Here is a 27,916-nt window from a genome sequence, read left to right on the forward strand (position 1 = left end):
AAGTCGGCTGGTGCGGGTGCACACACAGACAGTGATACAGCTGCCGTTTCAAATGCAACACCTGCTAGAATAAGATGGCAATCTTAGAGTCTCTCTTTGAACCTGAGATGATGTAACGCCACTCACTGTTTGATCTCTTTCAAAGGTAGAACAGCTTTAGCCCCAACATTACCCTTCTTTGTCTTCTATATCCCCACAAATCCCTCTGTTTCCCTCTTTGAAGCACACCAGGTGAATAAAACATCTAATTTTGTGATGTTCTAAAGGTTATGTTGTTTTAATTATGCCATTTGGTTAGAGAGGTTGATAAGCTTTTTGAGAAATTCCTATATTTATTACAAGTATGGGCTGTTGAAAATGTAAAATTTTCATCATACAGGACATAGTATATTATATTTCCACAACTTTTTTTGGTAACACTTTAAAATAAGGTTAGATTTGTTAACATTAGTTAACAACATTAGTTATGAACTAACAATGAGCAATGCTTCAACAGCATTTATCAATCTTGATTAAGGTTAACTTCAATATACTAGCAAATTTTTAAAAACTTACATTAACAAAGATTAATAAACCTTATGCATTTACTAATGTTAACAAATGAAACCTTACTATAAAGTGCTATTTATTTTATTTTATTTATTTACTTAGGAACCACCCACCCAGTCCAACCCAGGGACCCCGCCAATATAAAAACTGCGAGATTTTTTTAAGTAACAACAACAGAAAGGTTTCGATCAGAATGATCATTCTGATTTAAATGTTGCTGTTGTTTATAAATTCATAAAGGAAATAGTAAAACAGTGTGCAGATCTACTTCCGTTTTATTTCAATAATTTCATGGATTCTCATAAATTTGCAACATTTAAAAAAATGATAAATGTTAGATCAAATTACTTCAAAATCAACCTTTAGACCACTGTTTCTCAAAGTGTGGGGAGACTGACCCGTTCTCAAATCACTTTCACGCATTCAGCAAAAATAGTGACAATGCATGCAAGAACCAATGTGCGCAATTTCTACACCTCTGCTTTTTCTCCTGCTTTGTTTAAACGTGTGGCAGGCACCGCAGTGCGAACTACACAAAGCATGTAATAGTGTCAGGTGCGCTTTCAGCTGCGCTTATGTAAACAAAGATGTCTCGCGCGCCAGTTTCAAATGGGGGAAACGATGAATTAACATTGATATTTGGGTCGGTCCCTCACACAACACTACCGAATGGCTTCAGAAGAATTGATATATAAAGCACAAGAGTTAAGGACGACTTGTATTCTGCTTTTGGAACTTGGACAGCCTATCACCATCCTCTCATTCCTCAGGCTTGTCGCTGACACGTGATACCTGTTACTTTTCTCAGCGCTGGCCAGGATGGGCCAATCACAGTCGTTTATTCTTACTGGAAGTTTACTGGAGTTTAAAAAATGCTTTTATAGATACTACTGAGGTGGATTACCATTCAGAGGTATGAATCCTTGCAATTATTATTATTATCTTAAAAAAATCAAATAAAAAATCAAATAAAAAAATATATCCAGTGTAAATGTCTCCATTGACAGAAAAACGTTCTGCTATTTAAATGCAGATGAATGGAGGATTCGGTTGCAATGTTTTCATGCCCAGGGGTTGCTCCTGCAGCAGTATCACTTTTTATTTATTTATTTTTCCTTCTGTTTTTGTATAGTTTGAAAGTGTATATGCATAATTAAAATGTTTTATGTATTTATATACAGGGTTGGGAGGGTTACTTTTGAAATGTATTCCACTACAGATTACAGAATACATGCTGTAAAATGTAATTTGTAACGTATTCCGTTAGATTACTCAAGGTCAGTAATGTAATCTAAATACTTTGGATTACTTCTTCAGCACTGGTAGAATTTTTCACTTGTTTTGACTATAAAAAATACACATTAAAAATACATTCTCTGAAAAACCAAACTATCTTATGCAGTGTTGTTTTTAAAACAAGATAAATCAAATTGATCTAAGGATTTTTAGATATTTTTACAGGAAAACAATACAGGGTTTTGTTGTTTCAAAAGGGGGCGTGGCCAAAAAATGTGAGAACCACTGCTTTAGACATTGTATGTGATGACCTCGTGGATCAGGAAAATTTTGCAGTGTATAAACAGGTGTTTAGGAAAGTCCTGTTGTCTTTTATTTTTTTTTAACTATTTACACAATATAATCAAATATGTCTTTCTGCATTTTACAGCGGGGGACCTTTAGCCCCATTGTACCCTATTGGCCAACAGAGAGATTTATATTTGTTTAATGATGGTTATATGCACTATAGATTCAAACAAATCAACCCAAACTAATATAAGAGGTTAACCCTATCTGTTTAAAGCTATAGAACAAATTATTTTATATTTAGAAATACACACACATACATATATATACTGTAAATGTGTATATACACTGCCTGGCCAAAAAAAAAGTTGCATACTCTAATATTTAGTTGGACCGCCTTTAGCTTTGATTAGGGCACACATTGTTTCGATAACCTTATGCAACATCAAAACATTAATTTCTGTCCAGAGTTGCCTTCATTTTTGGCCGAGATCTTGTATTGATGACGGGAGAGTCGAACCACATCCCAAAGACTTCCAATGGGGTTAAGGTCAGGAATCTGTGGTGGCCAATTCATGTGTGAAAATGATTCCTCATGCTCCCTGAACCATTCTTTCACAAATTGAGCTTGAAGAATCTTGGCATCATCCTGGAATATGCCCGTACCGTCAGGGAAGAAAAAGTCCATAAGTGGGATAACCTGGTCATTCAGTACATTCAGGTAGTCAGCTGACTTCATTTTATTGCTGCATAACATTGCTGAACCTAGACCTGACCAACTGAAGCAACCCCAGATCATAACACTGTCTCCAGAGGCTTGAACAGTGGGCACTATGCACGACAGGTGCATCGCTTCATGTGTTTCCCTTCTTACCCTGATGCGCCCATCGCTTTGGAATAGGGTAAATCTGGACTCATCAGACCACATGACCTTTTTCCATTGCTCCATAGTCCAATCTTTATGCTCCATAGCAAATTGAAGTTGTTTTTTTCCAATTAGCCTCACTAACATGTGGCTTTCTTGTTTGTGAGGCTAATCAGCTGTTTAGTCCCAATCCTGTAAGATCTCGTCGCATTGTGCATGTGGAAATGCTCTTACATTCACTATTAAACCTAGCCGTGAGTTCTACTGTCGATTTTTTACGATGCGACTTCAAGAGTTTTGGTGATCTCTGATCACAATCATTCAAGATTTTTTTCCACCACATTTCTTCCGTGAAGCTGACAGTTCACCACTATCCTTTGAGGTTTTAATAACGCATTGGACAGTTCTTAACCAAATTCCAGAGATTTCAACAACCTTTGCTTGATGCAGGTCTATAATTGGCCCCTTCTGAAACACAGTAACATCTTTTCCACGACCACAGGATACATCTTCAGACACGGTTGTTTAAGAAACGAGAAGCTACACACTGCATCAGTTAGGGTTAAAATAATTGTAGCCAGCTGAAACATATTAATCACTGCAATAATGATCCAATCATAGGCTTTTAAGTAAATGCTTATTTAAATACAAATGGCGAGATTTCTTTTTGGCCAGGCAGTGTACATACTATATATATATATATGTATAATATTAACATTAACATTTCTGAAAGAAAACTACAATAGAAAATAAAATGTACATTGCAGACCCCTAAGGATTTGCATACCTCTGGCAGAAAGCCTTTCAAATATGTGGCATGACAGAGATGTTGAGTGCCGCCAGTTGAGTGGCATGGCCAGCCATACACATGCAGACTGCCCTCTGCTGGTGACAAACAGTTTATAAACACTTGACTAGTTTCATGTAAATTGATTGCAGAACGCAGTCTGATTTAAAACAAAAACAGTAAAGATGATTAGCTAGCTTGGAGAGCAAGTTTAATAATCTCTAATGTTACTTGGTTGTCCTATTTATGGAGTTAAGGAGTGTTTTACAGCTGCAAGTACACTTTGTGGAGTGTGCTGGTTAGAATCGGCCCTTCATACCACATGAAACCCTGCCCAGCCTGAGCTGCTGCATTTATTTGAGATCTTGCTGAATGGTTTTGGGGAAATGCCTTTTGAGGACATCTGTGCACTCTGTTTCCTGTTTGGGCAGGAAGTCAGTCCGACTCAACCAGGGTGTTGTGATGACACAGGCAGTAATGAGAATTATGCTGGCGACATTCGTCAAGACACTTCTTACGGCCTACACCCTATGCATACATGAAGACACAAACAGTGAAATAAGATACTGTAGATGAGACATAAAAGATTTATTTAAAGGGATGGTTCACCAAAAAAATAAAATTCTCTCATAATTTACTCACCCTCATGCCATCCCAGATGTGCATGACTTTCTTTCTTGTGCAGAAAACAAATGAAGATTTTTAGAAGAATATCTCAGCTCTGTAAGTCCATACAATCCAAGTGAATGGTGACCAGAACTTTGAAGATCCAAAAAGCACACAAAGGCAGCACAAAAGTAATTCATACGTCTCCAGTGGTTAAATCCATGTCTTCAGAAGTGGTATTATAGGTTTGGGTGAGAAACAGATCAATATTTAAGTCCTTAAGTAAATACTTCAGACTTTTTTTTACTATAAATCTCCACTTTCACATTCTTCTTCTTTTGTTTTTGATGACTCACATTCTTTGTGCATATCGCCACCTACTGGGAGGGAAGTTGAATTTATAATAAAAAAAAGGACTTATATATTGATCTGTTTCTCACCCACACCTATCAAATCGCTTCTGAAGATATAGATTTAACCACTTGAGTTGTGTGGATTACTTTTATGCAGACTTTACATGCTTTTTGGAGCTTCAAATTTCTGGCCACCATTCACTTGCATCGGCTGGCCTACAGAGCAGATATACTCTTCTAAAATCTTTGTTTGTGTTCTGCAGAAGAAAGAAAGTCATACACATCAGGGATATCATGAGCGTAAGTAAATGATGAGAGAATTTTCATTTTTGGGTGAACTATCACCATATGCATGAATGGTGTCCTGTAGTGCTGTCCGGTTATCATGCACTGAGAATGTATATTCTCTGCCCATTTTTTTCTAAAATTGCAAGCGAATTATTCACTATCATGAATTAAGTATTTTTTTCATACAAGGACTAATCAGCATGACTAGTGTAAATATTAAAATGCTTTACAACAAAAGAGAAAATCATTTCATCCAGAATTTGCCATCTGTAAGCAACTTTATTGTTATAGTCATAATCTGGACATGCAACATATGAGACCTCTTTTGTTCTGAATGTAATTAATTTCAACATGCAATATTATTTTTATTTGAATGATTATAGCTAGCCTTTTCAGGATTGATGAATATTTTTGGATATTTCTCCACTCCTGTCAGGTATTGAGGAACTCCATGTGCCAGCATGGATCCTGTGCTGGTGCACAACTGATGCGTTTGTTCAGTCTGTGGCATACCAGTGTGCATAAACTGGAAAACAAGAGCAATTACACTATTTAAATTAGTCTATTTAGCTATTTAAACACACACACAAACAAACAAACAGACATGAAAAGCAAAATTAGAGAGAGTGACCAATGTGAAACTTAAAAACTCATTAATGTTTTTATTTTAAACATTTTTTTATTTTAACTTTCCCAGTTCCCACTCATATTCTTTTTGAAGCATCTCTTGCCTCGTTTATACATTGTCCTGGCATGAAATCAAGTGTCTATTCCTTTAAAATAAACAAATAATTAAAAGTTATAAGCCCACATGTCAGAAATAAAACGCCACTGATTGCCTGCAGGCAGAGATTTTGTAACCATGACAACAGAACCCAAAGCAATTTTTTAAAAACTGTTATTAGCCTGCTAAAATGCCAACATACCTAATTATAAATAATAATAATAATAATAATAATAATAATAATAATAATAAAAAAAGCTCCAAAAAATTAAATAAACAAAGCTAGAAAAATATATAGAAAAGATATCTACTCTATGCAATATGTGGAAATAATGAGGTTCACAATAATATTATAATGTTGCAATCAAAATAATAATTAATAATGTGTAAATATTTCGTATTTAAAATATAATAAATATTAATACTGTATTATCTATTTGCATAATATTAAAACAAATATCTATAAACGTGTAATTATAATTATTTAATAAACACACACACATGAAGTATAAATATATAAATTATTAATATTCATATATTTATAAATATATATAATAATATAGTTATAAAAAAACAGCAACATTTCTACATTTTTCCACTCTTTTCTAGAAAGAGGTGTCGCTGACGTCACGTCCACTTCCGGGTGAGAGGCGCTGTAAGTTTAGTGCGATTAGTGAGAAGCTACCATGTGATACGCAGAGAATAAACCTAGAAAACATGCATTATTTTTACTCGTTATTCATCTAAAAGACATTTGAAGGCAGTTGATTGAACTGACAGACTTGTATACATCGATATCTGAGGGAAAACAGTGAGCAAAATATTGAAAAACTGCTAAATGTTCCTATGTAACATATCATGTATGCAATGTGTGTAGTTAGTAAAGCGGGTTTATGATTAATGACACTCTATAAGTGATAGAATCAGTGTGATTTTGTATTGTGAACGTCACTTGCGTTTAATTCATCGCTTTGTGGAGTTTCTGAATGGATGACAGTGGTGAAAATGAGTTCTCAGGATAAGAATACAGATTCAGAGCACAGACATGAGGAACTCACCAGCACTGACGACAACAAACAGGTTTGATTCTTTAAAAACCAATGATACTGTATAGCTGTAACGTAATAATGTAACGCTATAAAATGTCACGAAAGTGCCGGTGTTACGGTTCAACTGGTTTCCATATTAACTGGTGACCTTCTTATGTGAACGACCGGCCGCAGATTCTGACTCAATGTTTTGCTCTCCAATAAATGTAAACTTACTACATGATGCTGGCATTATTGTACAGATTAAAATAAGTGCTATTATTAGATCAAACGGCAGAAGTACGCAAGATAAAATAAATAAATAAACGAGGTTGGAGATTCGAACTCTCTGGAATGCTTTTAATGTTTCCAGCGTTACTCGTCATAAATGCATTTTTACTAGTAAGAATTACAATTACAGAGCTCTATTACTCATTATATTACTCATTGTCATTACTTTTTGAACTTTTTGTTAACAAGTTGGTTAAGTAAAGATTTAAAGGAATAGTTCACCCAAATGTACTCACACTTATGCCATCCCAGATGTGTATGACTTTCCTTCTAATGAACACAAAGATTTTTAGAAGAGTATTTCAGCTCTGTAGGTCCATACAATACAAGTGACCAAAACTTTGAAGCTCCAAAAAGCATATAAAGGTAGCATAAAAGTAATCCATAAGACTGCAGTGGTTTTAAACATATCTTTTGAAGCGATCTAAAAAAAATATTTGGGTGAAATATAAAATTTGACTAATTTTCATTGTACATCATGCCATTGCAGTCTCTTGGCACGGGGGGGCATCCGTCACGGTGTTCTCCCGTGTGAATGTTTGCGGAATCACACACGTATAAACGCGTGTAGCGGGAGTCGCAAATGTAAACATGGTGACGGTGTGCAACAGAGAGAGCAGTCCACAGAGTAAAAAACTTTATGCTCCACACATGTCGGTTCAAAATCACTTTACTTGCCTTTGCGTTGGCACAGTAGGTCAATTAGATTTTATTTTTATACTGATTTTACAATAGCTTTTACAAAAACACAGAGAATAGGACCTTACAACATAACAATTTTACTCAACGTATAGAATTTGTCTTGATTGTTGGCATAAGAACGTAGTTCAGTAGATAAAATATATCACAACAGCAACAGATAATTTGTTAACTATATATCTATTGTAGTGACTTAATATGGTGTGTTTGCAGCGTTGAGAGTGCATTGTGAATAGTGAAACTACATTTTATCCAGCATATGTTTTTTTTTGGTCACATATACTACAAAATGTGAATTACTTTGCATCTACATAAAAACACATGTCAGACCAACAGTATTCCCCCAAATGTTGTCCCAACTAGCCTAACAGAGTTGTCAGAACAAACAATTTCATATTGAACAATGTTGCTGATTTGCAAGTTCCCAGCATTCATTGCAACATGAATAAATTACGCAGTTAGTGTAATAGGATGATTTTTTTGTTGACTTTACAGTTAACTGTTGTGTGGTGGTGTTAAGAGCTCCTCTTTTAACTTAATGAGGTTTGTTGATTGTCACCATTATTGAAGTTTGTGTGTTAAGGGTTGAGGTCTTTTGTGTGTCTATATCAAACAATTGTATGTACTGTCTTGCCATGCAAAGATGACTTGCAAAGGCAAAGACTGCAGTTAACGTCATTTAAAAGTAATTTAAAACCATATGTAAGATTGAAATGGTGACAAAATGAAAGTTCTTGCAAATTGATAGTTGTCTGAACAAGAAATTTGTAGTTCTCTCAACAAGACTTTTTGCATTGATTAAACAAACAAATTGACTAAACAAAGCAATGTTACTGAGGACAATTATTAAGACAGTTGTTGAGAGAACTAAAAAATCGTACTGCATCATTTGCCTTGATTATTTTAACTTTGCTCAACAATTCCTTTTTTACAGTGTGCTAACTGTTCAATACTTGTGATTTGTGCTGTAGGAGGCAGTTATTTGTCTGGGCAACAATGAAGTGAAGAGTCGTGCGGTAGTGAAATACTCGGCGGCTCCGCCCCCCACCACCTATGCACTACTACAAGAGAAGACCGACCTTAAATTGCCTCCAGCAAACTGGCTTAGAGAGAATACTCAGCTGGGGCCTGCAGGAACCACTGTACTTGGGTCCAGTCGGAAGAGCAAACCTTTTTCCAGGTATGACCGCCTAGAAGACTTTGTACATCTGCCTAATAAACCTTACTTATCCTATACTCTTTTTTTTGTACTTTTTGATTTTATAGCTAACATACTGTATGGTATCTATAACCTCCTGAGACCCCCGCGTGACTGCTGTATGCATTTTCCATTTCCTTTTCCTGGTTTGTAACTAATAGCACCTAATAAACAGGCAAAAAAAAAGATTCTGGTGCAAATAGTGTTCCTAAAAATTTATATCCACAAATGTAGACAGCTGGACTAAGTTGTGAAATATTAAGTAATTTCAAACTATAGAAAGTCAGACTTTTTTCATCAAATAGTTTATTATGTGTCCAGGAGTGTTGGCTGTTCATGTTTTTGAGATGTTACCGACATTACAGCTGATTTTCTGTAAAGTTGAATAAATAATTCTGATTAAAAGTAATGGCCAGCATCATCAAATCACTGCCAAACATGTTAAAATAAAATTTTGCATTATAAAATTCTGAATTTATGTACTGATTATCATTGTCACATGGCTGCCAAACATGCTGAGTGGTCCAAACATCATCTGCAGCCTGAAACTGAACTTTTGGCCGGATGTTAGGAGTGAATGCACTTAGCTGCATAGAAAGCTATAGGATGCTCCCATGCTCCCTAATTAGTGAATGACTTAACCTCCAGTGCGCTGTCTGTCTTCACTAGTTTGAAATGCACCTTATTTTCACCCTAACTCCATTTAAAACCTCTGAAAGCAACATTTTCCAGCTTTTGGATATGTCCATTGATTCTAGGGATGGGCATTTTGTCTACTCGAGTACTCGGACTAATTACTCGAGTACTCGAGGGGCGATTGCATATTCATAACTGTATATATAATAACATGTCTGACAAACATCTGTGGCTGCCGCATTGTGCCTTGTTGTTCCAGTGTATCGTCTATTCATTATTATAGGCTGTTATAAAGTAATATGTTACAAAATATACAAAAGATTCAAAATACAGTGCATCATATTTTATCATTATGTGAAGATTCGCTATCCAACTCTGAAAGAATGTGCCCAACGCACGTCTGTCTGCTCTTCCTTCAGGTTACCGTAGTAATCTTAGTAAGCATGCACCAGTTTTTAGTGACTGTCTGAACTGTCTATTTTCAAATAACAGGAGATGCCATAACCATTGCGTTTTTAATATGCATGTTAAATTGAAGTTCAGTTTGAAGACGCTGCATTGTGTTCCATTTAGCTGCGCTCTGTCTAGCTGTTTGAAACACTCGCCTGCTGTATATGCGTTGCTTCAGCGCGTTGAGTCCACTGCCAAATGCGCCTGGTGTGTGTGTCCCCAAGTGTTCGCTCTTGTGAGGAAAGCCGCGATGCTCTGTATTGTTGTTGCTGTGATTCATGAAGCATTCCACTCAACTCGGAGAGTCTGAATTTCCACCTTTCAACTGAGGAAAGTGCAATGAAATGACAATTTATATTGGACATCTAACTTGGAAACTCGTGCAGAAATCTTCAACTCCCATTTCGTCGAGATGCAGGTACGTGTTACTTCGCAGGGCAGGGAGTTTTACAGTCAGTGACAAACATTTACTTTTATTAAATAATATCCATTAATAAGTCAAAATTCTTACATGAAATGATAATAAAACGTGTTTTATTCAAAACACGGTTAATTACACTCTCTTTTGATTATCGTAATGATAGCATTGCAGCGTCGTATCAGTTTGGTTGCTATGAGACATTTCTGACAATCAATGTACTCCTCAAAACCACAATGTAATCTCAAAATTAAAAATAAGCTCCCTCTTTGTTTGTATGTTTAGTTGTCAGGTAATTGTCACTGGATTTCGAATTAAGTGAAAATTCACATCATGCGTGATCACCATCAATCATCGTTTTCATGATTGATCATTGCTGCCACATCTGAGTACTTGAGTACTCGTGCCCATCCCTAATTGTTTCTCAATGTGATAATGCACAGAGAATGTAGGATTTTTTTATGGTAAATTAGTCCTATTGTCCACGTATGTAGATAATGTGTATGATAATGGCCGTTTCACGATAAATCGATGCAATTTTTAAATCGAATAAAACTAGAGACTGTACTCTTTTGACACAAACAGGTTTTAATGTGAAAACTTAAGCTGGTTTCTTACCAGATGTAGTTTTGTTGCCGTTTCTCCGAAAGACAAACTCGGGTGAGATTGGCACCATTTTGTTTTGTCACATGACTCGGTGCGCTGAAAGATTAACCCTTTATTGACAGCCTAGAGTCTCCTGAACTGAGAGCAGTTGGTTTTAAAAAATAAATAAAGCATAGCTTTTAGCAAAGCCAAAACATAATGTCCACACATGTGGACATGGGGTCTCACGAGGACAGTGGAGCCTACAGTACATATTTACCAATTTATACAATGTAAAACATTTGTTACATTGTATTTAGTGTGTGCATTGAAGTGGATTTTTCCATGCCCTATTTTGTTTTCTATTTATCATTAGTTTTGGGATGGCCTATGACTTCCTCGATTGTATTGGTGATGATGTTGACGTTGTGTCTGATTCAGAGGTGGGTCTGATTCTCTGCTTTGAGCAGGACTGTTTTACATTTGTGCATAAAGATGCTCATTAAAAGATGAAGTGAATAAACTCAGGCACAAGCTTTTAAAGTCACTTAAATGCTTTTGTTCAACTCTAACAGAACATCAAGAAGTTGTTGAAGATCCCGTACAGTAAGTCTCATGTCAGTATGGCTGTTCATCGAGTGGGCAGCACTCTACTATTTGATGAGCTGGACATACAGGAACTCTTCATGCGGTCATCACAGGTGACTGCAAATATCCACCATCTCTTTCTCTCTTCTGTTATAGTGTGTCCAGGTGCATCTGCATGATGTTGGGTTTTTTTATTTATATTTTTATTTAGGCTTCAAGTGGTAATTCCCATCAACCTAAATCAGCTTGAAATGTTAAAAGTAAAAACATTCTCAATTATTTAGTACTATAACATTGATGCAATCAATACCCATTTACTAATAAGAGTTTAAATGTACAACAAGAGTGTTTGTGCATTCATACTCATTATCCCTTAAAATGCACCAAAGTCCACTTATAATTGTATAATGCATCAAAAAACAGTCATAATTTAGTTTTTCATGACCATTTTCCTTCCTCTGTCTGAAACTTAACTAAATAAACAGGCTGTTTTTGATACTGTACCATCAGGACTAAATGTAAAAGACATGTAAGTTACATGTTATGATTGGCTAACCTCTGCGTACCTATGTATTTCACACTGTCCATCATGTGACTGTTAATGTACTCATGGTTGAGACACCATTACCACGAAGATTTCTGAGGGTTTGAGGAGCCGTTTTTGCATCTTTGTTTCAATAGATCCTATTTTATTTATTTTTTATTTAATTTTTTTGACATTTTGGAGTTATGTCTACATATTGCATCAAACTAGGGTTGCAAATTTTCTTAACATTTGTAAAAGTTAATAAATTAAGATCGATTAATTATTAACAATAACTGTAAGTGGTAAACAGCTTGAAACTAAAAAAATACAAGATGCATATTTTTGTCCAATCAAACCTTATTTATGCAAAGTTCGATTTTTTTTTTTTTTTTTTTTTTTTTTTTACTGACTAACCATTCTAAAGCAAACTTGAAAACGTCAACATTTCATCTGAGAAAAAATTCCTTACCAAAGGAAGCATGAAAACATGAAACCGACACCAAAGTATGTGCATGTAGCCCATAGTTTAAATATCATTTAAATAAATACACCCAAAAAATGCGAGTATTGGGATTTTCCTCGAATTATATTTTCAGTTCAGTGTATTTTTTATACATTCAGGCTGTGTTTTAATTAATTAACTGTTAATGTATTACTCTTAATTATAACTGGTATAGAAGATACAGATTTGAGTTGAATAAACTTCATGTTGTAGATCGTGGGATATTTTAGACTCTACTTTTTTATTGGAAATTAAAGGAATCACCCAAAAAAGATTTTTAGAACAATATTTCAGTTCTGTTGGTTGTCACAATGCAAGTGAATGTGTACCAAAATTTTGAAGCTCCAAAATCAGATAAAGGCAACATAAAAGTAATCCATATGACTCCTGTGGTTAAATCCATGTCTTCAGAAGTAATATGATAGGTGTGGGTGAGAAGCAGATCAGTATTTAAGTCATTTTTACTATCAATCTCCACTTTCACTTTCACATTCTTTTGTTTTTGATGATTCGCATTCTTCATGCATATCGCCACCTATTGGGCAGGGAGGAGAATTTATAGCTTTTATATCATATAGCTTCTGAAGATATAGATTTAACCACTTGAGTCTAATGATTTACGTTTATGCTGTCTGCTTTATGTGCTTTTTGTAGCTTCAAAGCTGTGGTCACCATTCAGTTGCACTGAAATGACCTACAGAGTTGAGATATTCTTCTAAAAATATTTGTTTGTGTTCTGTTGAAGAAAGAAAGTCATACACATCTGGGATGGCATGAGGGTGAGTAAATAATGAGAGAATTTTTATTTTTGGGTGAACTATCCTTTTAGGTCAAATAATAATACTCTGTGTGAATCCTGTTAATAACATACCTCTACACTTGATGATGGTGAGACTTTAGGTGCATATACCTAAAGAGAACTGATGTGATTGTCGGTGTGGATGAGACAGGGAGATCTGTGGGTCAACAATGCTTGTTTTCATGATGTACTTCAACACTATCACAGTTTATGCGCTAAATGTAATGTTCATCTATAGAGAAACATTGACCCCCTTCTTGAAGAATGCGCATCTGTGATTTCTTTTTTCTGTTTTCGACAGGACGTGACGAGTAGCCCTCTAGTGGCGGATGACTGTATAGACAGTCTGCTGGAATGATTACTGAATGCATTTGCATTGAAATTGATTAATTGAACTATATAAAATCTTAACCAAATTATTAACGATGAATAGTCATTAACATCCCTACATTAAAATCTTCAATGACAAATGAGCAAGGAAAATCAAGTTTTCCAGTTGTGATACTTTTAAAAACAACATATTGTATCCCCCTTATAGACTGGTGACTGGATGTGGCTGAAGGAGTTCTACCAGCGTCTTATTGACCAGAAGTGGCAGAGGAAGAAGAAAAGTAAAGAACATTGGAATGAGAAGGCCATTCTCTCTAAATTCCTCTATTACAGGTAAACACTGACTTTACACAGTTAGCATCCACTGATTGCACCATGTTTTCATGACCAATGCATATTAATTCCACAGTTTTGTCCTGTGTTTCAGTATTAACAGTGATGGGACTGCAGTGCCTGTCCCATCAGATTCAGACCAGACGGCAGAGGAGACTTGTGGGACGGTGGGTGATGGACCATCTTGGCCTGCTACCTTCAACAGTTCCCCATCTGATTCAGAGGAGCCGGCAGTGCCCAAGGAGGTACGCTCATCCTTTTATTTTTTTAGGGCTTTTTTTCACGCCATGTGTTTTCAGTGTTTCCCAGGCTAAATCATGCTGTCCATTCCTGTCTTGTAGGAGCAGGTGGATACATATGCTCTGGGTCATGTGTCTTCAGTTCCCAAAGAGCAGAACCAGCCCACACTGTTTAATGAAGGGGAGAACAGTCAGGTAATAGCAATACTCTTGGGGAAAAATAGATTTGCAGATGCATTCCAAGATTATGCATCAATGCACAAACATTCATAATCAAAATGATTGATAAAGCACATTTAGGGCTGAATATTACAGATACAGAAAAGTGTCATACATTGTGCAAATTATGCCATACTAAATGACAGTTTTGTGAATTTGATTTTTAAAATCATATAGCATGAAGAAGAAAAAGTGTGCCTCTACTTTGTTGTTGAAAAATGTGAATGCACTGATGTATCTGAATCCAAAACAAATCAAATCGTGAGGTTGCCAAATACTGTCAGAGGTTCATTAATACCAAGATCTTATAAAGTTTATATGTCACTTTAGATTAGAAAAAAATGCATTTGTATTTTAAACTGACAGTGTTCTGTATCTCTTTCACTGTCCCAGGGTTTGAGGAATGACTTTGTCCGGAATATTTTATGGACATTTGAGGACATCCATATGCTTGTTGGATCAAATATGCCAATATTTGGAGGTGGTCGATACCCAGCAGTCAGTCTACGACTCAGGTCCTAGATTTGCCTTTGTATGAAGAATATTTGCTATGATACATTCATCCGCTTCTGGAAGTATTTTTCAAAAATATATACTGTATATATGTGTGTATGTACTGTATGTATACACACCTTCTGTATATACGTACATATACATATGGTGCATACATACATGTACATAACATATATATATATATACACACACACACACCAATCAGCCACAACATTAAAACCACCTGACTAATATTGTGTAGGTCCCCCTCGTGCCGCCAAAACAGCGCCAACCCGCATCTCAGAAGGAGTTACCATAGACTTTGTCAATTCGAACCAATCTGGCCATTCTCTGTTGACCTCTCTCATCAACAAGGCATTTCCGTCCACAGAGCTGCCACTCACTGGATGTTTTTTTGCTTTTGGCACCATTCTGTGTAAATTCTAGAGACTGTTGTGTGTGAAAATCCCAGGAGATCAGCAGTTACAGAAATACTCAAACCAGCCCATCTGGCACCAACAATCATCCATGCGATTATCTAATCAGGCCAATCGTGTGACAGCAGTGCAGTGCATAAAATCATGCAGATACGGGTCAGGAGCTTCAGTTAATGTTCACATCAACCATCAGAATGGGGAAAAAATATGATCTCAGTGATTTGGATCGTGGCATGATTGTTGGTGCCAGATGCAATTTTGTAAATGTACAATTATTAGTCTTACAAATATGTTTCACAAATTGTTGTGAGCCATGGTATTTGCCCTGTTAAGGGTTATTAATTGTTGTGTTATAAAGTTATAACCATTAGTAAGAAGGGTATGCATTTTTAGGGGTCCCCTCTCAATACACTCTATATAGTGCTCTTTTTTTGGCGAACAATGTCATATACTTGACAATGTTGGCCATTGAATAGATACAGCAATTGTTTCAGCTATGCACCGTTATGGTGGTGTTTGAAAAATACATATCATATGGGAAATTTAAACCGGTATCCCGCCTAGCGCAATATATATATATATATATATATATATATATATATATATATATATATATATATATATATATATATATATATATATATGTGTGTGTGTATATATATATATATATGTGTGTGTGTGTATATATATATATATATATATATATATATATATATATATATATATATATATACACACACACACTGTATATATATATATATATATATATATATATATATATATATATATATATATATATATATACTGTGTGTGTATATATACTATGTATATATATATATATATATATATATATATAGACACATATAGATATACATATACAAACATACATGTATGTATTTTACAAATATATAATATTATACCCACATGTATAATACAAGTATATATTATATTTAATATACTGTATATATGTGTACAGTATAGAATAAATATTTATTTAATTTCTCCATTAACTAACATGTTGTGGTGTATTGGGTTCCTTGCCACAGTCGCCTTTGGCTTGCTCTCTGGGGGCCTAAAGTCAAATAATTTTAAGGCATGATTTTTAATTATGTTTTTCAGATATTACAGCATAATTTTCTTTAAAGAAGCTTTGAAAATGTGTATTGTGAAAAGCACTAAAAATTTAAGTGACTCGACTAATATTTACATTCTGTGGCTATTGCTAAACACTAGATAGTTGAAATAATCTAAATTTCTCTTTGTTTTACCAGGGACAACAACAAACCAATCAATGTTCTCACAGGACTTGATTACTGGTTGGATAATTTGATGTGTAATGTACCAGAGCTGGTCATGTGTTTTCATGTCAATGGTATTGTACAGGTAAGATTGTTGCTCAGATCATTAAGATGCATCTGATAGTATTACACATATTGACATACAGGCATTGCATTTCCAAAGCGCTCTCCTGTTGTTTACAGAAATATGAGATGATAAAGACAGAGGACATCCCAGATTTAGAGAATTCCACATTCTCAACACGGGTTGTGAAGGATATTGCGCAGAATATCCTCTCATTCCTGAAATCTAACTGTACCAAAGAAGGCCATACCTACTGGCTCTTCAAAGGTGGGTGATCTGCATCTTTTTGGGGCATTCAGGTTGATTTAGTTCATATATACACTATTTTATCTAATAGATATTCTGCACTTTGTAGCTTTGTTTTTGTTGTTGTTGCTGAAATCCACTTATAATCTATTACCAAACCAAACATAGGCGTTTTTTCGCTACTGTACCTTTAAGACCGCTATCTGTAAATTTCCCCTGTTAGGACTGATGAATGTAAGTGGTCATATGTTAATGTCTTTTACCCCTTCCAGCCAGTGGAAGTGACATCGTGAAATTGTATGACCTCACAACCCTGTGTGAGGAGGCGGCGGAGGAGAAATGCCAAAATCCCTTCACACTTCCTGTAGCAGTGCTGCTTTACAAGTATGGTTCACCTTTAGAACCACGTTGCTCGTTTTCTGTTTGTGTTGCCTAATTTTTTCTTTCAGCATCAGAGAAAGCCCAAACCAAATTTTCTGTTGTTTTATATGACAGAGTGGCCAGCAATATGATGCTAAAGAAAAGCCAAAACAGGAAGAATTATGGCACAATTAGAACTCTGCTGCTCAACTGTATTAAACTGCTAGATGAGGAGCGACATCCACAGGTACAAATCATTTCTTTGTTTCTTCACTTTTGTCTATAGCAAGCCATAGGCATTTATTGGCAGGAACTCTGTTAACGGCCACAAATATGTGAAGTGCTCAAGAGACTCGACTTGCAGTATGTTGCTTAATGTGCACAAATATACATGGAACATTCAAATATTGGGTGAAACTGTGCATTAGATGAAACTATATTTAAACTGATACTTTTTCAGTACGACATAAGATATATAACTATATGTAGAATTTACTTTTATTTCAACTGCATCCGACATTTTTAACTGAGCTTGTCACAATGCACCCGTGAAGGATGCATGCAGTGATGCATCAGAGTTTAGCCAAAATGGTGTCTTATAAGGCAGCATGGTTTTGAAATTGCCTTCACTTCGGATGCGCACCTTTGATGCCTGAAAATGTTGCCTAGACGGGCGGCTCACTAGGGTTTGTTGCGACAGATCTGTTGTGTGATAATGTCATCTTCTGTTTGCTGGTGTAGATCATCGCGTCTGCTCACTACATGCTGGCAGAACTCTTCCAGCTGGATGATGTGAGTGTAGAGGAGGGGAACGGGGAGTCCCTGAGGGGCGGAGGCTCTGAAGACAGCTACAGTGATGAAGAGGAGGAGGAAGATGAAGATGAAAACTGCTCCTACAGTACCTCCTCAGAGCTGCAGGATGACTCCAAAGCTGTGGCTGTCATCAAGTCTGTCGGCGAGCTGTCCGTTCCCGAGAAATACAAGAGCACACACCAGATCAGAGTATGAGATGTTGAATCTGAAGATTTGTTCTGGAGGATTATTGCTACTTTTGTTGTTTGTCCAAAGATATTGTTGAATAAAAGCTGTCATTTGTAACGGAAGTTGAAATGGTCTTTGAGATATTTGCTAGAAAGTAAATTCCCCTTTTATTTTCCCTACGACATCAGTATGTTAACAGTGTTCTGACTCTATTTTTCCTCTTCCCCTCTAGCCCAACTGTGCATTTCCTGTGTCACAAGACAAAGAGGAAAAATGCAGACTGGTTCTCAGTTATGTTCTGAAAGTGAGTGTACTATATGTGTTAATAATCGTTGACATATCTAATTTTTATATTATATTATGCTATACTATTTTATACTATACTAGAATATATTACGCTATATTATAACATGTATTATATTATGTTATAATATATCCTATATTATATTGTATTATAATGTTATAACATATTATATTAAAACATATATTATAACATATGTAATGATATACTATACTACATTTTATTATAACATTATATTACATATATTATATTGTATTATATGTTAAGACATATTATATTAAAACATATCTTATAACTTATGTAATGATATACTATACTACATTTTATTATAACATTATATTGCTATATTATGTTACATATATTATATTGTATTATATGTTAAGACATTATATTAAAACATATCTTTTAACTTATGATATACTATACTACATTTTATTAAAACATTATATTGCTATATTATAATATTACATATATTGCATTATATGTTATATATTAAAACATATATTATAACATGTTATGATATACTATACTACATTTTATTATAACATTATATTGCTATATTATATTACATATATTATATTGTATTTTATGTTATAACATATAACATATATTATAACTTTTGATCTTTTTATATTACATATATTGTATTATAATATGTTATAACATATGTTATAATATACTGCATTTTTTTATAACATATATTATATTGTTATATTATAATATTACATATATTATATTGTGTTATAATATGTTATAACATTATAACATCATAAATATAAAAGCAATTTTCATATTATAACATGTATTATAACATGTTACGACATACTATGCTATACTATTCTAATATTACAATAATATTACAAATATTGTATTATAACATATTACATTATATTATAAATTATATTGTTTTAAATTATAATATAACAAATATTATATTGTATTCTTATATTATAACATATTTTATAAAATATATTAAATCATTATATTGCCCTCATAAATATAAAAGCAATTTTCATATTATATTATAACATGTATTATAACATATGTTATGACATACTATGCTATACTATTCTAATAATATTACAATAATATTAAAAATATTGTATTATAACATATATTACATTATATTACAAATTATATTGTTTTAAATTATAATATAACAAATATTATATTGTATTCTTATATAATATTATAACACATTTTATCAAATATATTAAATCATTATATTGCCCTCATAAATATAAAAGCAATTTTCATAAAGTTCAGGTTCTACATTACACATTTTTAAAGTTAACTTTGCAGGTAGTCACACGGATACCACCACTGAACCACTAAGGCAAAAACTCACGTGTGTGTGTGTGTGTGTGTGTGTGTGTGTGTGAGTAGGGTCTGAAGGCAGTAGATGGCAGTATAAAGAAGGAGAGTGACCTGCCTGCAGCTGACCCCAGCACACCTATCCCTCTAAAATATGAAGAGAGAAGTCAGAAAGGAGCCAGAGATGTGGAAAAAGAGATTGCTCTCCTCCTGGACAGAGGTCAGAGGTCACCCATCCTCTATCAGAAATGGGTTTCTCCTCTGTAATATATTCTTATTAACTGTGTCTTGCTTGATTCTATGTTGTACAGTCAGTCTGTGTAACGCAGAGGCAAAGATGCCAACACGCTATGGGATGTTACCGGGCACATGGCAGCACCGTATGAAACAGCAGCTGTTTCTGAAAGCGTCAAAAGCATATTATGTTCTGGCAGACGCTGCAACCAACCTGCTGAAGTATGGACGGGCACTACGCTACATTAAATTGGCTCTACAGTGCCACGGTAAGAACAGCGTCAGAAAATATCTTTCCTATGCATATCACCTTAAATGGGCCATTGGAATTGGCTTTGTTCTCATTTCACATGCAAAGAGGTTAGCCGATCATAACAGCTCATTTATAAATTGTGCAAAATCTAGCATGTTTTAAAAGTAGCAAAAACAGCCCGCTTAATACTAAGGGTCAGAAAGAGTGGGAAATGGTCATATAAAACTAAATGATGAAAGTTTGTGGTGCAAAAAACCTTGACTATTTAGGTAGTTATTGTAGAGCTATACGATTAAACTTAAATTATATGTGTTTCTCTCTCTGTAGATGCGTATTGCTCCATCAATGGAGGTCTCCAGCCGCAGGTGCTTCTGTTCCACTGTCAGTGTCTGTCTCTGTGTGGAGATATTCAGCTGATGTTGGCCCAGAATGCCTCAAACAGAGCCGCATATCTAGAAGAATACAGCTACCAGACTAAAGACGACCAGGAGATCTTACACTGCATGCATCGCGAGAGCTGCTGCCAAGGTCTGGACAGTAGGTCACACAATATTTTGTGAATTTTTAGTAAATATTCTGTAAAGTATGTGATTATTTTGTATCCTAAAAAATTATATGCCATTCAAAAGTAGCATGTATTCATGTATATGTATAATTAAAAATAAACATTAACAACAAGACATTACTTAGTGTATCAGATACATTGTGAATGTTACCAAAATAATGTAGAACATAAACTTGGCTCAGTCGTGTTGCTATAAGGACTCAAGGACTCTAAATAAAATATAGTCTACTGTGGTATTTAGTGCAAGTGTCTGAAGGAATTAAAATACTAACACACTAAGTGGCCAATGATTTCTGTCTCTCAGCTTTTAGCATGGCCACTGATCTGGCCACAGACCCAGAGTACCAGCTGATCGTCAGCAGCAAGTGTTATGAGGCCGCCCATGACCTTTTGACCTCAGGAGTTCTGAAGGACTTGGGTCAAGAGCAGTTGGGTCAGGTTCTCAAACGGCTCGGGAACATCCGTAACGAGATGGGTGTGTTCTACATGAACCAAGCAGCGGCCCTGCAGACGGAGAAAGAAAGAGGTTTGGAGCTCTCTAAATCACAAAAGTTCAAGTGGTGTGGCTTAAGATTGTAGTATTTCCATATTTGGGTGAACTATCTCTTTAAGAGCACAATGGTGATAGCTCATAGATCATCCCTTGCTGGGTTCGATCTTGCAACCTTTTGACATAACGTTTGTTGATTTTGGTGGAGGGTTGATCATTTCTCTTTCTCTTCCTCCAGTGCGCAGGAGTGTGTGCGTGGCAGAGCAGGAGTTGTGGAAGAAGAGTTTCTCATGTTTCGAGAAGGGAATGGAAGATTTCCAGGCCATTTCAGACACTGTAAACACAGCACTGCTGCTGTGTAACATCGGGCGACTCATGCGGATCTGCGCACAGGCTCACTGTGTCGTGACATCAGGGCACAGCCGTGGAGAATTCTCACCTGAAGAGGCCCTTTACTACAACAAGGTTTACACACATTTACATTGTTGTGGAGTAAAGGCATAGTCTTGAAGTCAGCATGAAATTCCATTTGCAATTCCTTTGCTTCCGCAATGTGATGAATTTCCGAGTGAAACAACATATTCAACAAGAAAAATTGTTTGGCGGGACTTGATTTTATCCATCTGGATTAAATGGTCCATGTAAATTCAGCTATAATATTATTGGACACTATTTTTTACCCCGCCTAAGTGGCCTTGATTACATCAGCAGAAAAGTAAGGATGTTTCAGAACCACAAAATGTTATTACATTTTGGTTAAAGTCTATGAAAACAAATATTTTTTTCTTTAGAATAACGTGAACTCATGAATCATGCTCAACAAAGTAACATTTATCAAAGGAATGTTACAGGGTTAATACAAGGTAAGCACAATCGCCAGCATTTGTAGCAAAGATTTTCAACTCGTCCCTCGTTTATTTTAAAAAACAAAAATCATGGTGACAGTGAGGAATTTACAATGGAAGTGAATGGAGCCAGTCCACAACCATTACAGTATACAGTGTTTAAAAAGTATAGCCAAAAGACGTAAAAATTATATGTTAACCTGATTTTAGTGTGATAAAATCTAGAGGTAAAGCGATATATCGGTTTTACAGATTAATCGGTGCCGATAGTTGCTTTGTGGAAGTTTGTGGAATTTGTGAAAAAAAAAAAATGTATTCCTCCGTGTTCCTCTGGAGGATTCTACATATTCCGCTATTTTGATTAGATAATTCAAGTGTTTTTAGGGCATGCAAAAAAGTCTCCAACTTTATATCTTGTGAATAATAATAATAAAAAAACTGATTTGGTTCTAAATCCTCATAAAGGCAAACTAAAAGTACTCCAGACGAATCTGGTAGTTAAATCCATATATTCTGAAGCTATTTGAAAGGTGTGGGTGAGAAACAGATCAATATTTAAGTCCTTTTTTACTATAAATTCTCCTCCCTGCTCAGTCAATTTCCACTTTGCTTTCACTTTCTCATTTTCCTTCTGTTTTTGGTGATTCACATCCTTCTTGCATATCGCCCCCTATTGGGCAGGGAGGAGAATTTATGACAAAAAAAAAGACTTAAATATTGATCTGTTTCTTACCCATACCTATCATATTGTGTCTGAACACATGGATTTAACCACTGGAGTCTGTTGTGGATGTCGTATTCTGTGAATGAAGACCTTTTTAGCTACTATGTATAATTACTACATATACATGCACAGCTAATCCAGATACAGGGAAAACATTATTAAATGTAAAAAATATTTTTCTCGGTTGTTTCCAAGTCTTCACTGAATTATTGTTAGATATGATGAATTAATACAGATTTGATGCTGCAGAGTTTTGACTCTTATTTAATTAAAATTTTACTTAACTGTTAATTAACTGTATGCTTGTTATGATTTCTATTGTGATAAATCCAAATTTATTGTTTATTTTGAGGCAAGGGGCTTATTTAAGCTTGTTTTTCTAGACCAGATGCTTGTTTCTCTTGTGAGATTTGGCAACGCTGCAATTGGTATTTCACCTACCCCTTAGCGCAGAATACTGTCATTTTAAAATGAACGTTATAAACTGTTCATTTATTTTGTTCTAACCGGTTACCATTTGGAAAGGAGGCTACAGAACTTTTGAACCGGAACGAAAAATACAGGTTTTGCTCGGAACGAACCGAAATGTAAAACATTTTGTTTTTAGTCCATGGCAAGCAAAGACCAAGTCAAGTTAACCAAGTAAACTTGAAACTATGATGGAAATGTTATTCTATTTTATATGTCCTATTATTTGTATGTCTATTTATACTCTTACCTTGTTTTATATTCTGTGTCTCACTGTAATGTTCTGTGTGCACTTATTTCTTCTATCATCAAAAAAAATGTCCTTGTGTATGTGAGAACACATGGCAATAAAGCTCATTCTGATTCTGAAATATTTGAAGGCAATGAAGGGGAGTGTTTATGGAAATGTCCTCCTCTAATGTAATGATATTTTACATTACTCTCCGTGTATAGGCGTTAGATTACTATCAGAGAGCGCTGAAGTCTCTGGGCTGCAGGGACAGTCACTCAGCTGTCTGGGACTCTGTTAACTGGGAGCTCTCGACCACATACTTCACTCTGGCCACACTGCTTCAGGACTACGCTCCACTGTCCCGCAAAGCACAAGAGCAGGTATCATGAACACACGTTACTCTCTGCAAACACACTGCTGTTGGTCTCTGAGATAATTGAAACCCATCTGATGTGTGTGTGACATGTTTCAGATTGAGAGAGAGGTGACGGAGACCATGATGAAGTCTCTACGCTACTGTGACCTGCAGACCGAATCAGCTCGCCAGCCGCTCTACCAGTACAGAGCAGCCACCATCCACCATAGACTGGCTTCAATGTACCACAGCTGCTACCGCAACCAGGTACATGCACAAAGGTATGTAGAGTCTTCTGTAGAACAAAATTGGCATTATAAAACATGTTCTCTATGTGCCTCTCTTACAGGTTGGTGATGAGAGCGTTCGTAAGCAGCATAAAGTTCTGGCAGAGCAGCATTACAGTAAAGCTGTGCGACTCTTCGTAAGTCTGAGCGACGCTCCGTGTGAGCTGCTCCGCACGCTTCTGGAGAGAGTGGCCTTTGCTGAGTTCACCATGGCAGGTAAGGAACAAGCTCAGCTGGAAACAGTGTGGAGGTGTAACTTAGTAGTTAAAGATCTGGGATGGTAACTGAAAGGTTGTTGGTTCAAACCCCAGAACACTGAATTATATAGTGACAAACAAATTAGACAATGGCAGGAGCAAGTTGATGCACATAAACACAATCTCAGCGGAATGTTTTGATTTGTGTTTTCCAGGACAGAACAGCTGTGCAGTGAAACTTAAAACTTTGACAGGAGCTCTGGAGATCATGTCTGAAACTCGACATGCATTTAAGCTTATTCATAAAGAGCTGTTGGAGCAACAGGAGAAAGTGGTACTTACAAACACAAACCTGGGTCCAAAATTAACCAGTTAAAGTGATAGTTCACCCAAAAATGGTAATTCTCTCATCATTTACTCACCCTTTTGTCTCAAACCCATATGACTTTCTTTCTTCCGGTAACACAAACGAAGATATTGAAATTGAGATATGATGTCTGTTTGTCTATAAAATGCAAGTGAAGGATGACCAAATTTTCAAGCTTCAAAAAGCACATAAAGGCAGCATAAAGGAATTCCATAAGACTCCAGTGTTTTAATCCATGTCTTCTAAAGCGATACAATCAGTTTTGGGTAAGAACAGATCAAAATGTAACTTTTTTCACTGTACATCTTGCCATTGCAGTCTCTGTTTATGGTAATGATATCAAGCTCAATTACACTTCCTAGTGCTTGACACATGCGCAGAGCTCTAGATGGCGCTATAGGAAGTGTAATCGAACTTGAAATCATGATCGCCATGGAGACTGCTGATGTCAAGATAAAGATCACCCAAAATCAATTGTTTTGCTTCATTGATTAAACCATTGGAGTCTTATGGATTACTTGATAGATTGCTTATCACTGGAATCTTACTGCATGGCATCTGGTTAGGACAAAGTTTTATGCTGCCTTTATGTCCTTTTGAAGCTTGAAAATTTGGTCACCCTTCACTTGCATTGTATGGACAAACAGACATCATATTTCCATTCAAATAACTTGTTTGTATTACAGAAAGAAAGTCATACGAGATTGAGATGACATAGGTTGAGTAAGTGATGATGATAGAATTATCATTTTTGGGTGAACTGTTCCATATTGAGCGCTGTTCAGAACGAATGCGTTCTTGCGCAAAAAAAGCCACACACACACAACTTATAGAACAGATGTCTTGAGATGCGTTTTAAAAGTTGAAACAGCGGCAAATGAATATGCCGTTACTGCATGAGATGCTGAAAAAACAGCGAGATCCAGCGCAGCAGTCAAAGATATCCTTCTAGCTCATGTTTACTTAGAAAAACGATTGAAATAAACCTTTTCATTGTGAACAGCCCTTTAGCCAACAAACCAAAATTGGGAAACTGTAACCTTTGAGACACAAAACTTTCTTCCTCCAGAGGGCGCTTGACGGCTCAGAAAACCCTCCATAGATCCGCATTCAATATATCTAATATAAAAACGTCCTGAGATTTAATTCAATTAAATTAATTAAATTAAATCTCAGGACGTTTTTATATCTAATTGGAGACATTTTTAAACTGGATAGTAATTTTAAATAAAAACGGTAATTGCAATAATTCGTATATGTGGATGGAATCTCACCGCAGCACTATCTACACAATAATATCTACTCATTAAAACTATTTGATTAAATATTTAACTAAAGTTGTACTATATGGTCTGGACCTTGGTGACCTCATAGCTGGTTATGGCCATGCTGTCTGCTATATGTAATCATTTTATATAAATTACGAATATAAAAATAATGCAAATACTGTTTCATGGCTGATTTCGAAAATGAATTATTCCTAGTCAATTTACTGAATTCACCTGTTATTGACAGGTGTGGCATGAGGAGTTAATTTTGGACCCTGAACACTCGCACAGATATTATTCTCTCTTTAGTGAATGGCCTATTTTACACTGTTATTAAATGTATATTGACAAATTTTTGAATCTCAGGAGAGTTCGGATTGCTCTTCCTCCTCCGAGCTGAACATAGAAGAGGTTGTGAAGTTAATCGGTGTCTTTGAGTCCAGTTTCTCCTTCCTGTTGCTGCAGCTGATTAAACTCACCACTGGAAATAAACGCAAACTAAGGTGAGAGATACAAAAATCTATTTCCAGGACACACACTAAATGAAATACTTGAGACATTACACCACACCAACCCAGTTTATGCTACAAATCCAGTTACATAGAAAAAAAATAGCATTTAGTGGATTTACAATCATCCATATAATAGGATGTTCACTATGTTTATGGTGGTTTTGTTTTTTCTATACAGCGGTAAAGAAGAGGAGCAGGTAAAGGTCCATAAGAACGTATATTCTCGGCTGTTGCGGGCTGAAAAGTCTGTCCCACTCATTCAGCGGGTTTCCCTCTTCCTTGAGCTGCTGGATCAGCTAAGCCCACCCACAGGAAGTGATGAAACAAGCTCGTCATCTTGAGAAAACCAATCAAACTGGTTCAACAATCTCTCTTGGCCTCATTACTACTGGACATGTGACAGTTTGGAGTTACAATCATCTTGCTTTCACACACCAAACCACAGCTTGGAAAAAAGCTAATGATCAAGGCAAAAGACAGAGATGGCCTGTTTTCATCTGTTTTCAGAAAGGGACGTGGAATATGAATGTGAACCACAGCTCACACCGGCAGTGCCTTCCTATCTCAATCACAGTCTTCAAATGATCTTGTCAAACTTTTTCTGTAAAGAAAATTATATGATAGCAATAAACACAAATTTACAGTTGTTTGTAAAGCACATTTTTATTGCTAATGGGACAATATGCACAAAATGTGATCCTGTGATGTTTTACACACTTTATTTCTGAGAAGCACATATCTCAGGCTTGTGTTTTTTCTGGTGCAGAAATAATCTTATGAATTGTTCAAAAGAAGAAAATAAAAGTTTTCATTAAAAATGTGCAATAATTTTGTAAAGGTCAATGCAAGAGATGTGATCATGCTGCAGTATTGTGAAAGAACATTTATAATCTTAAATTTATAGCCATATTTTTATTTATTTATTTTTTATAACTCATATATCTGAAATGCCACTATATCCTTAAGAAATGCCATTTTTAATCACTGGTTAAATGCAAGGAGGTCTAAAATTTCAGTAGTAACACAACGACTTGAGAAAATAGATTTGGATTTGGACCTAATGTTTTCTTCAAATATTGGAAATATGTT

The 27,916-nt window shown here is 35.5% G+C and overlaps 1 protein-coding gene across 2 annotated transcripts; it reads left to right on the forward strand.

Moving 5' to 3' along the window:
* Window positions 1–6,343: 6,343 nt before the first annotated feature.
* On the forward strand, window positions 6,344–27,634 carry LOC127411509 (erythroid differentiation-related factor 1-like). Of its 2 annotated transcripts, none has more exons than XM_051647153.1 (25): window positions 6,344–6,776; window positions 8,686–8,894; window positions 11,378–11,444; window positions 11,577–11,702; window positions 13,955–14,079; window positions 14,174–14,324; window positions 14,421–14,513; window positions 14,931–15,052; window positions 16,738–16,849; window positions 16,948–17,095; window positions 17,347–17,458; window positions 17,570–17,681; window positions 18,176–18,436; window positions 18,648–18,719; window positions 20,103–20,250; window positions 20,342–20,533; window positions 20,845–21,054; window positions 21,387–21,608; window positions 21,811–22,037; window positions 24,063–24,221; window positions 24,314–24,463; window positions 24,546–24,699; window positions 24,896–25,014; window positions 26,682–26,818; window positions 27,006–27,634. In XM_051647153.1, the coding sequence occupies exons 1-25, from the start codon at window positions 6,687–6,689 to the stop codon at window positions 27,166–27,168; spliced, it is 3,681 nt and encodes a 1,226-aa protein (XP_051503113.1). In that variant the 5' UTR covers window positions 6,344–6,686; the 3' UTR covers window positions 27,169–27,634. The 2 variants fall into 2 exon arrangements, with proteins under 2 accessions (XP_051503113.1, XP_051503114.1); XM_051647154.1 differs by having other exon boundaries at window positions 20,845–21,045.
* Window positions 27,635–27,916: the final 282 nt, after the last annotated feature.

The sequence above is a fragment of the Myxocyprinus asiaticus genome, chromosome 20 (genome assembly GCF_019703515.2).
Source record: "Myxocyprinus asiaticus isolate MX2 ecotype Aquarium Trade chromosome 20, UBuf_Myxa_2, whole genome shotgun sequence".
Classification (NCBI taxonomy): domain Eukaryota; kingdom Metazoa; phylum Chordata; class Actinopteri; order Cypriniformes; family Catostomidae; genus Myxocyprinus; species Myxocyprinus asiaticus.